Source organism: Rhinatrema bivittatum, chromosome 5 (genome assembly GCF_901001135.1).
Source record: "Rhinatrema bivittatum chromosome 5, aRhiBiv1.1, whole genome shotgun sequence".
Classification (NCBI taxonomy): Eukaryota; Metazoa; Chordata; class Amphibia; order Gymnophiona; family Rhinatrematidae; genus Rhinatrema; species Rhinatrema bivittatum.
The window spans coordinates 50,822,570-50,836,078 of record NC_042619.1 but is presented as its reverse complement, the minus strand read 5'-3'; the positions used below and the strand labels follow the sequence as shown (position 1 = coordinate 50,836,078).

At 47.2% G+C, this 13,509-nt stretch overlaps 1 protein-coding gene across 3 annotated transcripts in view; it reads right to left on the bottom strand.

Moving 5' to 3' along the window:
* The window catches only part of DEUP1 (deuterosome assembly protein 1), a 395,279-nt gene that overhangs the window by 261,492 nt on the left and 120,278 nt on the right, over positions 1-13,509 (bottom strand). For all 3 annotated transcript variants that reach the window (XM_029602319.1, XM_029602316.1, XM_029602317.1), the window contains exon 8: positions 2,326-2,471. In XM_029602319.1, coding sequence (XP_029458179.1) covers positions 2,326-2,471 — 146 coding nt within the window. The remainder of the gene's footprint in view (positions 1-2,325; positions 2,472-13,509) is intronic.

Genomic DNA, 13,509 nt, shown 5'->3' with positions numbered 1-13,509 from the left:
TTTTCTCCAAAGAGGTTATCTCCCTTGCATGGGAGATCAACCAGCTTTTCTTGGACCTCAGGCCTGAGGTCAGAGGCCTTGAGCCATGCATATCTGCGTGCAGAGATACCCACAGCTGCAGTCCTGGAGGCAGTATCAAAACTATCATAGGCCGCCCTTACTTCATGTTTACCTGCTTCCAGGCCTTTATGTATAATGGCTTGTGCAGGTTCTTGAAGTTGTTCAGGTAGAGATTTTGTGAAGTCCTCCATCTGTTTCCATAAATTTCTCTGATACTGTGTCATATACAGCTGGTATGCAGAGATTCTGGAATTTAGCATCGAAGATTGATAGATTTTCCTTCCCATAGTATCCAGGAAACGATGATCTTTGCCCGGTGGGGTGGAAGAATGAGGACGGATTCTTTTTGATTTTTTCTGGGCAGATTCAACTACCACAGATTGATGTGGTAGTTGTGCCTTTTGGTATCCTGGAGTTGATTGTACTAAATAAGAGGAATCTACTCTCTTGTTTACAGCTGGCACTGTGGATGGGTGCTCCCAGATACGGTGTTGTAGGTCTAAAAGCACTTCGTGTATTGGGATGGCCAAAACTTGTTTTGGGGGATCCACAAATTGCAGGACCTCTAAAGTATGTTGTCTAGAGTCCTGTTCCGCTTCCAATTTAAAAGGGATGGTGTCTGCCATGTCTTGTATGAAATTAGAGAACGACAGATCTTCAGGTGGAGACTTCTTTCTGGGCTCTGGAGGTGAGGGATCTGACATGAAATCCTCTGAAGAGGATTCTGTATCTTGGCTATCCCAGGATTCCTCTTCCTCTTGTCTATGAGTGGATCTTGTTGGAAAATGCAGACCTGATGGACCTGGTAATGGGTCATCAGCTGGAGTATGTGGAAAACCCCGTTCCTCAGGTTTTTTGGGCAAGGTGTCGATGACATCTTGGTATCTCTGAAGTAGACGCTGAAAAGATGGTAGATCATGAACCTCATCTTCGTCCCTCGGTATCGGTCTCGATGGCATTGGTGTTGGTCTCGACGTCGACGTCGAGAGCGGCCTTTTCTCCGATGGAGGTGGTAACATAGGCATCGATACGTTAGTAGTCGATGGTAGTTGCGCGTATATCGACGTCGACGTGGTGATTATCCGTGGTGTCGACGTCGAGTCTTCTAGTGTCCTCGGCGTCACTGTGGACACCGGCATCGGTGGTCCCACCGGCATCGGCAACATTGCCGGCATCGATGCTGGGAGCATCGGCATCGTCGAGCCCGTCGGAATTAGTTGCTCCCTCAAAGCCTTTGAAATCGCTTGTCTGATGATATCAGATAATTCCAGCGTTACAACTGTTGGTACCAGAGCAGTTGTAAGCGGTGGCGAAGGCTGAGGCGTTGGATCCGCTGCAGGGCCCTGCAGGGGATCAGGTGTCGAGATCGGAGGAGGAGGACCAGACCCCGAGGTTTCCTCCGAGCGTGGCCGCTTTGCCGTCGACGGATCGTGGGAGTCTGATTCAGTCGTCGATGGACGTCGATGTCGATGCCTATGTTTAGACTTTTGCGGGTCAGCGGATTTCGTCGATGTGGACGAGGAGGAGGAATGATCCCCCGACGGTCCCGGGGTGGATTTTTTAAGCAGCAAGCGCTTTGTCGCTCCGGCCGGAGACGATTTGGATGACGTAGAAGGCGATGGTATTAACTGAAAGTGGAACAAATGTTCCATCTTTTCTAGTCGAGATTTTCTTGTTTTCGGCGTCATCTTGGCACACTGCGGGCAATTTTGTACGTCGTGTTTTTCACCAAGGCAAATTACGCACTCGAGATGTGGATCAGTTAACGACATCTTACGAGCACATACCGGGCATTTTTTAAAACTGGTAGCCATATTGCGATCGACGGCCGTCGAGGCAAAAACGGAATTTTTTGTGAGAAAAAATTTCTCCTAAAGAGAATAAAATGAGAATAGGGTACTCACCAGCCGGTGAAGAAAAAACCCCTTGAGAGCTGTGACAGAGAATATCGAAGAATATATATGACTTTTTAGTCACGAAAGTATTGAGAAGTTCTCAATGGCTCCTACACCGCGATGCAAACTGCAGCGCGGAAAGACGAAGACTGAAGAGAGACACCTGTGGCAGAGAATATCATAGCATGCTGGGCATGCTCAGTGGCCTCACAGGGCCAGTCAAAAGTTTCTAGAAACTTTGACAGAAAGCTTTCCCGCCTTAGGGCTCCGTCAGTGACGTCACCCATATGTGAGGACTAGCATCCTGCTTGTCCTGGGATAAAGACAATTAACCATACCCTAAATATGTTAAAAAAACAAGCATATCTACCTTTTTGTATTTTCGTCTATAATCTTATGTTTCCTGTATTTTGCTAATTCTTTATGCATCTGTATCCGTTCCATTTCAACAGCTCTTAAAAAATCATCACGTGACTGCAACTCAATTTTAACCTTAGAAAGTTCTGATTCCAGGCTCTAGAAAGAAAATAATTTATATGAATTAGTATATTTTCCTCTACATTTAATTAATATAATGACAATACATTTGTTATTTATACAAAAACAGAGCTAATATGACGTGATGAACAAAGTTAGAAAAAACTGACCTGTAGGTATTATACATTTTAGGTTGGTGAATTGTACCTCATTATGCTCAGTTCATGCATTAGGAATAAACATACAAGGTACTGCTTGAGCTTATTCAACCCTTATGTGTGCATGATTGTACAAAGAAAGCAAGGGATAAATAAAAACCACTACATTATCTGGCAGTGTATATAAAGTTTTATAACAGATTTGATAAATACATTTTCTATAAGTACAATTTTTAAAACCTTAGAACTTTCACATGCCTTTTCATAAAAGGAATACAGTTTTATCATGAAGAAAGTTAAATACAATAGATAACGGTACAGACACAAAGGTAAACACCTGGTGGAAAAGTCCATAAAACATTATTAGCCAGGTAGACTATGGAAAGCCATTGCTATCTTTGGGAGTGAATAACAAGAATTAGATCTACTTTATGGAATCTACTGGGTACTTGTAGCCACTGTCAGAGACAGGATGCTGGACTTGATGGACCTTGGTTTGATCCAGCATGCCATATCTTATATTCTAAGGCATCCAGAGAGGGATGGGGAGGAGAATTTTACTTTTTTTAAATTTTCTTTTTTGTTTTTGTGGCCAAAGCATTCCATTGATTCCAAGAATGAAAGGGCAGCAGGAGCATGCCAGGCAGCATAAGTAAGTGTGGAAACAATACAGTAGGGCATGGAGGGCATTGGTTCACTAGGACTAGGAGTCAAATTGCAAATGTTTGGCCATTGGTGTTCAATGGACTGGAAACCCCCAAATATGTGAAATGTAGCTGCGCACTCAAGTCCTCCAGTTACTTGCATGGAAATTCAAGGCAACTCATTAGAGGGAGATCTCTCTTAATGAAGACCAACTTTTGCACCAATTCTGGTGCCAGCCATGAACAATTTGAATTTGTGATATCCCCTGCCATTGCAGATACCCTTTCAGTAGATATGCTGGTGGTGATCAGGAAATTAAATGCTGAGCAACTTTTGCAAGGTCTGGCCAGCTTATGGCTTTGTGTGTCAGTATGCCAAAGGAACTCTAGCAATGACCTCAATGGGCTCTCTAAGATACAGCATGAATAGAGTTTGTGCAGGGATCCCCTTTGGGGGGAAGAGAAGGGGAAAACAGAATTCTGCTGCCAGCTGCTAAAGCAGAGGTGGGCAAATTTTTTAGTGCTGGGGGTCACATTATATGTTGTTGGCCATGACAGGGGCTGGGGGGAAGGGGGTCCCCCTTGGAGTTCCTCAAGCGGAAGAAGTGTCTCCCTTGGAGTTCATAATTATCATAACTACAATAAAATAGCAATAATTATAATAATCATAAGAACAGAGCAGAGCAGAACTAGGACAGTTCACATTACAAGACAACATGCAAAAAAAAAAATTCAAATTCTGAGGTCATCTCACTAAAACAAAATCCCTCCCTGCTAAACACAATTTATTTATTTTTTATTTTGAAAAGTTTCTATCCCTCACTCTACATTTTTTTGCATGAGGCAGCACACATGGTTAAAGACATTCATAATAATAAAAATAAAAATGAATGATATAAACTTTCGCCCAAATTTTCAAATGCCAGTGTAGATAAAATCCAGAAGATACTCGCATGGCAGGGCCTTGTGCAAGCCGAGCGCATTTTAAAAACGGCCTGGCCACGAGCGTATCTCCTGATATGTGCAGAAGTGCAGGGCTTGATGAAAGGGGCGGGCTGGGGTTTGGATGGGAGGGGCAAGGCCGGATGGGACAGCGGCCATTAGGTCCTGTTTTTGGGAAGTGCATGTCAACAGCTGGCCGGTGCACGAAACATATACCTGCTCGGAGGAGCGGGTAAGTTTAAAAACAAAAAATTCTAGGATAAATAGCGTTAGTTTAGGGGTCGGAGTGGAGAGGGGAAAAGGGAGGAAGGGTAGGTAGGGGTAAAGGAAAGTTCCCTCCCAGTCCGCTCCTTAATTGGAGCGGACTGGGAGGGAACTGGGAAAGGCCTACTCGCGTTGCTGCTTGTATTTTTTTTTAAAATCTCCCCCTTGCGCATGTTAGACGACACCCGCCCGCATGTGCGCACGCTGATATTAAAATTGGCGTGCTCATGCGCATGCGGGAATTGTATTTTATAACATATGCGTGGCGATGCCCACGCACATTTTTGAAAATTGACCTCTTTGTGAAGTAACACAAACTCCAGCAAACAAGACATCTAGAACCTTTCCATACCATACAATCACAGCACTGACTCTCAGGACTCGAACAGCAGCAACCTTATTTATGAAAAGGCAGCAATGCAATCCTAATACACCACCTACTGGAGTAACAGAACAAGCTGGACTGCTACAAATCTTTACAGAGAAACTACATGCTTGCAGAAATACAGCACCTCGATCCTGACCTAATACAGAAATAAGGGACCACAAATTAGAAACAGAAACATACAGACAAAAATCAAAATAGAAAGTCTGAGAAACCACACTCTGAACAGTGAAACTCTAAAGAAAGAGAAAAATACAAAAATATAAAAAATGCACATTCCCAAAGATGGCATATCTATCTATCTATCTATCTATATTTTATATATATACAAGCCGGGCTACATTAAAATTTTTTTTTTGGTCCATTTCCTTTCCACTCCCTCCCCCCACCTCTCTCTCTCTCTCTCTCTCACCTCCCCCCACACCTCCCTCTCTCTCTCCTCCCTCCCTCCCTCTCACCTCCCCCCACCTCCCTCTCTCTCTCCTCCCCCCACCTCCCTCTCTCCCCACCTCACTCCCTCCCTCCCACCTCACTCTCTCCCTCCCCTCCCACCTCACCTCACTCTCGCTCCCCCTCCCTCCCACTCTCTCCCCCTCCTCCCCTCCCCACCTCACTCTCTCCCCCCTCCCCTCCCACTCTCTCCCTCCCCTCCCCTCCCCCTCACTCTCTCCCACCTCCCTCAGCTCACTCTCCTCCCAGCTCATCCACAACCGGCAGACAGGGGGTGTCCCTCCCGCGCGCAGCGCCGCCGCCGTTACTACTGCTCCTCCCTGCCTCTCACACGCTGCCGCCGCTACTGCTCCTCCCTGCCTCTCTCTCTCGTACGCGCGCGCATCGCCGTCACTATTGCTCCTCCCTGCCTCTCGCGCGCGCGCGCGTCGCCGCCGCGGCTACTGCTCGTCGTCGCCGCCACCGCCGTCGGTCCTGCTCGCTGCCGCTGCCGGTCGTGCTCCTAAGGAGCAGGCGCCATTTTTTTTCCTGACACGCTGCGCTCTGGCCGATGTGCGCGCATGCGCAGTAGAGCTGCTCTCTACTGCGCATTGCGGCACGTCGGTCAAGCTTCGTTTATTAGTATAGATTATTTTACCTTTGTTGTCTGATCTTTTTATTTTTTTAATCAATTGGTCCCAGTCTCTTTTTTACACTTTTTTCTTGTTGGTCTTTTCCTAATTCCTTTTATAGGGTCTCTCTTCTTTTTTTGTTTTTTTCTCACCTCCTGTCTTCTTTCCTTCCTCCCTCACACATATACACATACTCATGCTTTCTCTCACTCGCTTCCTCACACACAAAAGCTCTCTCTCATGCTCCCCCTACACGCACACACACACACACACACACACACTGTTACGTTCTGTGTGTTAAACTAGGCAGTGGGCCCCTGGGTCGTGGTAAGAGATGACTCCACCCACAGGGAGGAGCCCTGTGAGGACTCACCATGACAAGTGGCAGAGGATGCCAGTTGTAGAGAAGGCACCGAGGAGACCGGGAAAAGGAGCACTGGAGGGTTGTCCGAGGAATAGTGATGAAGCTCACTGAAAGGAAGGTGAGACAGTTAGAGATGGCTCTCCAAGGAGCGGATAGCCCTAGGTGCGACAAGGCCCTCGAGGAATGGATACCAAGATCACCCAGACAGGAACAGCGAAGCAAATTCCCAGAATGGCGGAATTAAGCAGGACAGGAATCCTTGCTAACTCGTAGCTTGGATGGTCAGCTGAGCTTAAGTATTGTAGGCGAATAATGTCATGCGGTGGGGACGCCCCCGAGGTTCCCGCCATGACTCGTACAAGAAGGGGGCAGGCTCGCGCGTGCCCTAAGTTACCCCGGATGCAAGATGGCTGCCGGGAGCGCCCACGCCGTCCTGGGCACGCCATGGAGGTCGGCTTGTGGAAGCGGAGGTGGCCATCCTCCCTAGACTCGGTGCTGTAGGAAGAAAGGAGGTAAGCAACAAAGGTCGCAGCCGTCTGCGACCGACAGGCGCAACAGTACCCACCTTCTTAGTGCCCCTCCCAGGGGGTTTCGGCTTCCTAGGATGAGTGAGGTGGAACCGATGTAGCATATCTTTGTCCAATATGTTAACGGCAGGTTCCCAGCTGTTCTCTTCTTGTCCGTATCCCTCCCAGGAAATGAGATATTCCCAATGTTTTCCTCTTTTATATACATCCAGGATGTCATCCACTTTGTATGCAATGTCCTCTTCAGTATCAAGAAGTTGTGGGTCAGGAGTTTTGTGAGAGAACTCTGAGAGGATGAGCAGTTTCAGGAGCGAGACATGGAAAGCATTGTGTATTTTCATCGAGGGTGGCAGCTTCAAACTGTAAGTTAAGGGTCCTAGGAGGCGAAGGATGGTGAAGGGTCCAATGTATCGTGGAGCAAAATGAGTTGAACGCAGCTTGAGCCGAATGTATTTGGTACTAAGCCATACCTTATATCCTGGCTTAAACTGGGGAGCTGCTCGATGATGAGCATCATAATATCTTTTGGCTCGTTGTCCAACTTTACGTAAGAGCTCCTTGGTTTGAATCCAAAGTTGGTGGATCTCATCAGCTGTAGCTTGAGCAGCAGGTGATGTACCAGATAATGGTATAGGAAGTGGTGGAAGTGGCTAACGGCCATAAACGATCTGAAATGGAGTAGATACAGTAGCAGATGTCGGATGTGAGTTCAAGGCAAACTCAGCCCAGGGTAGCAACTCTGCCCAATCATTCTGTCTAGAGTTGACATAGGCCCGGATGAACTGTTTAAGGGTTCTGTTCATTCTCTCTGTTTGTCCATTAGATTGGGGGTGATATGCAGATGTCAGATCTAATGAGATGTCGAATTTACGACATAGCACCCTCCAGAACTTGGCGGTGAACTGAACACCTCTGTCTGACACGATGTGTTTAGGCATGCCATGTAGGCGGAAAATGTGCCACACAAATAGTTTAGCAAGTTCTGGGGCAGATGGGAATCCAGGCAGGGCCACGAAGTGTGCCATTTTTGAGAAACGGTCCACCGTGACCCAGATGGTATTGTTCCCATTTGATGGTGGCAAATCGACGACGAAGTCGGTCGCAATGTGTGTCCATGGTTCGTCAGTTATAGGCAATGGCTGGAGAAGGCCCCAGGGGTGACGGCAGGAGGTTTTTGCCTAGCGCAGGTAGCGCAGGACTCCACGTAAATCTGGACATCCTTTTTCATAGATGGCTACCAATATCGCTGTAGAGTAGCGAGAGTGTGGGCTTGTCCTGGATGGCCTGCTAACTTAAGAGTTGTGGGTCCAATGCAGCAGTTTCTTTCTTAACATCTGGGGAACCACTGTTTTGCTTGTGGGAACCGAATGGGTAGCAGCCAGCATTATCTTCTCGGGGTCAATATTGTGACGAGGCTCATCTGGAACATCTTCAGGGGTAAAAGAGCATGAAAGAGCATCTTCCTGGACATTCTTATCAGCAGGACGATATTTAAGCAGGAAATTGAAACCGGTTGGAAGAACAGTAACCATCGAGCTTGGCAGTGGTTAAGTCTCTGAGCATGGCATAGATATTCTAAATTCTTGTGATTGGTGAACACGGTTATCTGGTGTTGGGCATCTTCAAGCCAGGGACGCCACTCCTCGAACGCCAGCTTGATAGCAAGCAATTCCTTGTCACCGATGCCGTAATTTTTCTCTGCTGGCGAAAAGAGTCTAGAGAAGAATGAGCAGGGGTACAGAACAAGTGTATCACTGTGCTGACTAAACACGGCCCCTACGCCAACATCAGAGGCGTCAACCTCAACGATGAATGGTTGACGAGGATCGGGATGGCGTAAGCAGGGTTTCTTGAGGAAAGTTTCCTTAAGTACTTGGAAGACGGAGATGGCTTCCGGTGACCATTGTGAAGGGTTAGCCCCTTTTTTCGTCATAGTAGTGAGAGGCGCTGTCAAGGTAGAGTAGTTCTTGATAAACGTACGATAATAATTCGTAAAGCTTTAATTCCGGTGTGTTGAGGCAAGTCTTGTATATGCATATTGCATATACAAGACTTGCCTCAACACAGGCTGAGGAATTAATATCTAAGCCAGATTTGTGGCAATCTGTTCCAAGATCACACTGACTCTGCCCTGGTACCCTTATGTTGCGAGTGTGGACCCTTGGACTGAGGTGAGGTTGGCACTACCTGCAGGTCCTCACCATTGGCAGGCGGAGCTGGCTGGAGCAGAGACCCAACAGGAAATTCACCAATACCAGCCCTCATTCCCCTCAGGTTGAGCCCTTGAGTGCCGGGGCCAGCTGGACTTAGGCATGGGTCTCTGTGCGGGGAAGAATCCATCACAGAAATAGTAGGCCAGCAAGAAGATGACAAGGTCAGCCCAAGTAGAGGTCAGGACAGACAGCAGAGACGAGAACAAACCGTGGTCAGGGAGAGCAGCAATCCAGTGAGGTTAAAAGAAGGTCCGAAGTCAAGCCAGAGATCCAAACCAAGACGAAGCCAAGATCCAAGCCAAGGTCAAGCCTAGGAGTCAAACTGGAGGGAAGAAGGCAAGGTGCAACAGCAAGGAGGGAACGAAGACAGACAAGGGATCACTGGACGAAGACACAGGAACTCTGAGGAAGCAGGAACAGAAACTGAAGACAACGCACAGGAACGCAAGCCGGATCAAGAACCAGGGATAACGAGGCAAACAGCTATTTCGAGGAGTTTGCCTATTGCTGAGGTGTCTGAGGGGAGTCCAAGCAGGCCTTATATACCATGGGAACTGTGATGTCATCCAGAGGCGCTGCAGGATATTTCCCGCCACAGGCCCTTTAAAAAAGGGCTGAACTGTGCATACTCATACCTAGGGACGCTCACTCAGCTGAGTGGCATCCCTCATGCGTCGGGGCTATGCAGTGATCGGCTGCATCTTCACTGGCTGGAGCTTTAGTAGGCTTCTCTTGGCCCAGGACCAGAGGTAAGAACGGCTGGTTGCAGGATGGACCCGCGGCCGGCCAAACGCAACAGTACCCGCTCCTCTAAACCCCACTCCAAGGGGGCCTGGGTTTCTTTGGGGTGAGAAGCATGGAATGCCCTTAGGAGGTTCTTGTCCAAGTGCTCGAAGCAGGTTCCCATGTTTTTACCTCTGGGCTGTACCCTTCCCAGGAGATCAGGTATTCCCATCTTTTGTTACGACGCTGAATGTCCAGTATCTCACTTACTTTTTGATAGACCGAGGTCCCTCCTCGGTGGATTCCTCCTGGGGTCTGGGCACCTTCTGGGATGGCCGCGTGAGGATTGAGGGCTTGAAGAGGGAGACGTGGAACACATCATGAATTCCCAGCAAGGCGGATAGCCGCAATTGATAGGTCACGGACCCCATTTGACAAGAAACAGGGAAAGGCCCAATGTAGCGAGGTGCAAGCCTCATGGAGAGCATTCTGAGCTGGATTTGGCGGGTGTTTAACCAAACCTTGTCTCTAGGTCGGAATTGCAATCGCCAGTGAGCATCCGTTGCCTTTTTGGCTCTCTGTGTGCTTTCTGAAGCATTTCCTTAGTATGAATCCAGAGTTCCTGGAGCTCTTGTGCTGTTAATTGGGACGCTGGAGAAGGGACAGACAACAGGACTGGCATAGGAGGGAAAGGCTGTTTCCATACACAATCTAAAATGGGGAAGATCCCATGGCGGAGTTAATGTGGGAATTGTGGGAGAATTCCGCCCACGGAAGAAGGGTTGCCCAATTGTCCTGATGTTCATTGGCATAAGCCCTCAGGAAGGCTTTCAAGTTCCGATTTGTTTGCTCCGACTTGCCGTTGGCTTGAGGATGATAGGTGGTAGTATGATAGGTGGTAGTATAATCCAATGTGATGGCTAAAAGACAGGAAACAGAGAGTAGGATTAAATGGGCAATTTCTGTGATGGATTCTTCCCCGCACAGAGAGTAGGATTAAATGGACTATTTTCTCAGTGGAAGGGAGTGGACAGTGGAGTGCCTCAGGGATCTGTATTGGGACCCTTACTTTTCAATATATTTATAATGATCTGGAAAGAAATACGACGAGTGAGATAATCAAATTTACAGATGACACAAAATTGTTCAGAGTAGTTAAATCACAAGCAGATTGTGATAAATTGCAGGAAGACCTTGTGAGACTGGAAAATTGGGCATCCAAATGGCAGATGAAATTTAATGTGGATAAGTGCAAGGTGATGCATATAGGGAAAAATAACCCATGCTATAATTACACAATGTTGGGCTCCATATTAGGTGCTACAACCCAAGAAAGAGATCTAGGTGTCATAGTGGATAACACATTGAAAATCGTCGGTACAGTGTGCTGCGGCAGTCAAAAAATGCAAACAGAATGTTGGGAATTATTAGAAAGGGAAGGGTGAATAAAACAGAAAATGTCATAATGCCTCTGTATCGCTCCATGGTGAGACCGCACCTTGAATACTGTGTACAATTCTGGTCGCCGAATCTCAAAAAAGATATAATTGCGATGGAGAAGGTACAGAGAAGGGCTACCAAAATGATAAGGGGAATGGAACAGCTCCCCTATGAGGAAAGACTAAAGAGGGTTAGGAATTTTCAGCTTGGAGAAGAGACAACTGAGGGGGGATATGATAGAGTTGGTTAAAAATCATGAGAGGTCTAGAACGGGTAGATGTGAATCGGTTATTTTACTCTTTCGGATAGTAGAAAGACTAGGGGGCACTTCATGAAGTTAGCATGTGGCACATTTAAAACTAATCGGAGAAAGTTCTTTTTACTCAACGCACAATTAAACTCTGGAATTGTTGCCAGAGGATATGGTTAGTGCAGTTAGTATAGCTGTGTTTAAAAAAGGATTGGATAAGTTCTTGAAGGAGAAGTCCATTACCTGCTATTAAGTTCACTTAGAGAATAGCCACTGCCATTAGCAATGGTAACATGGAATAGACTTAGTTTTTGTGTAATTGCCAGGTTCTTATGGCCTGGATTGGCCACTGTTGGAAACAGGATGCTGGACTTGATGGACCCTTGGTCTGACCCAGTATGGCATTTTCTTATGTGCTTATGTTCTTATGTTGAATTTACATTAAAGAGAGAGCCAGTATTTGGCAGTAAACTGAGCGCCTCGATCCAAAACAATATGCTTGGGCAAGCCATGCAGTTTGAAAAATGTGGTGCTAAACAGCTGGGGCCAGTTCAGCTGCTGAGGGAAGGCCCAGGAGAGGAACAAAGTGAGCCATTTTTGAGAATCAGTCAATAATGACCCAATAGTGCTTGTAGCCATTAAAGAAGGGGAGGTCCACCACAAAGGTAGAGAAATGGGTCCAGGGCTCCCTGGGGGCTGGCAACGGTTATAACAGCTCCCAAGGTCGTCCCACTAACGTTTTTTGCTGTGCACAGGTAGGATAGGAGTCCACATAGGCCCTGACATCTCTTTGCATCTGGGGCCACCAATAATACTGTTGGAGCAGAGCGAAAGTCCGCCCCCCCCCCCCCCCAGGGTGACCTATGATACAGGAGTCGTGGGACCATTCCAATATGTTCTGTTGGAGTCAGCGTACCTCACCTCAAAGTCAAAATACACGAAGAACGGGGACCTTTGGGCTTGGCGAGCATTCAGATGTTGGACATGGAGATGTTCCAAGTTCTTGTGGTCAATATATATTGTTAATCTGATGTTGCGCACCTTCCAACCACTGTCGCCACTCCTCAAGCGCCATCTTGATGGCTAGCAACTCCCTGTCTCCAATTCCATAATTCCACTCTGTGGAAGAGAATTTTCGGGAGAAGGAGCAAGGTCAGAGAACACCCATACTGGAATGTTGGCTCAGCACAGCACCTACACCCAAGGAGGAGGAGTTGACTTCTAGGATGAATGGATGTATGGGGTCAGGGTGGTGTAGGCACAGTTCCTGGAGAAAGGCCAGCTTCAACTCTAGGAAGGCAGTGAATGCTTCAGGAGGCCAGACCTTGGTTTTGGCTCACTTTCTGGTGAATGCTGTGAGTGGGGCCACGATCCAGGAATAATTGGGGATGAAGTGCCTGTAGTAGTTTGCGGAACCCAAAAACCTCTGCAACACGTGGAGGCCAGAAGGTTGTGCCCAATCCTGGATATACCTCACCTTCTCCAGATCCATATGGAAGCCACTGCTGGAAACTATATATCTCAGAAAAGGTAGACTCTCCTTCTCAAAGATGCATTTCTTCAGTTTAGCATATAGTTTATTTGCCCGCAGTTGCTGGAGGACTTGCTGAACGTTTTGACGATTAGATGGGAGATTCTTTGAGAAGATGAGAATGTCAATGAGGTAAACCAAGACACAGACTTACAGAACATCCCTGAATATTTCATTCATCATGTTTTGGAATACCGTGGGGGCTTACATAACATCAAAGGGCATCACTAGATACTCATAATGGCCATCCTGCGAGTTGAGCGCCATCTTCCATTTGTCGCCTTGCTTTATTCGAATGAGATTCTAGACACCCCGGAGATCCAACTTCGTGAACACTCTGGCTCCCCAGAGGTGGTCAAAGAGCTCAGAAATGAGCGGCAAGGGGTAGTGATCTTTCTTTGTTATCGCTCTCAGGCCCCTATACTCTATGCAAGGCTGTAGGGAACTGTCTTTCTTGGATACAAAGAAGAATCCTGCCCCAGCGGGAGACATAGAATGCCTAATGAAACCAGGGTCGAGGTTTTCCTTGATATACTGAGATATAGCTTCAGTCTCCGGGATTGACAAGGGATATA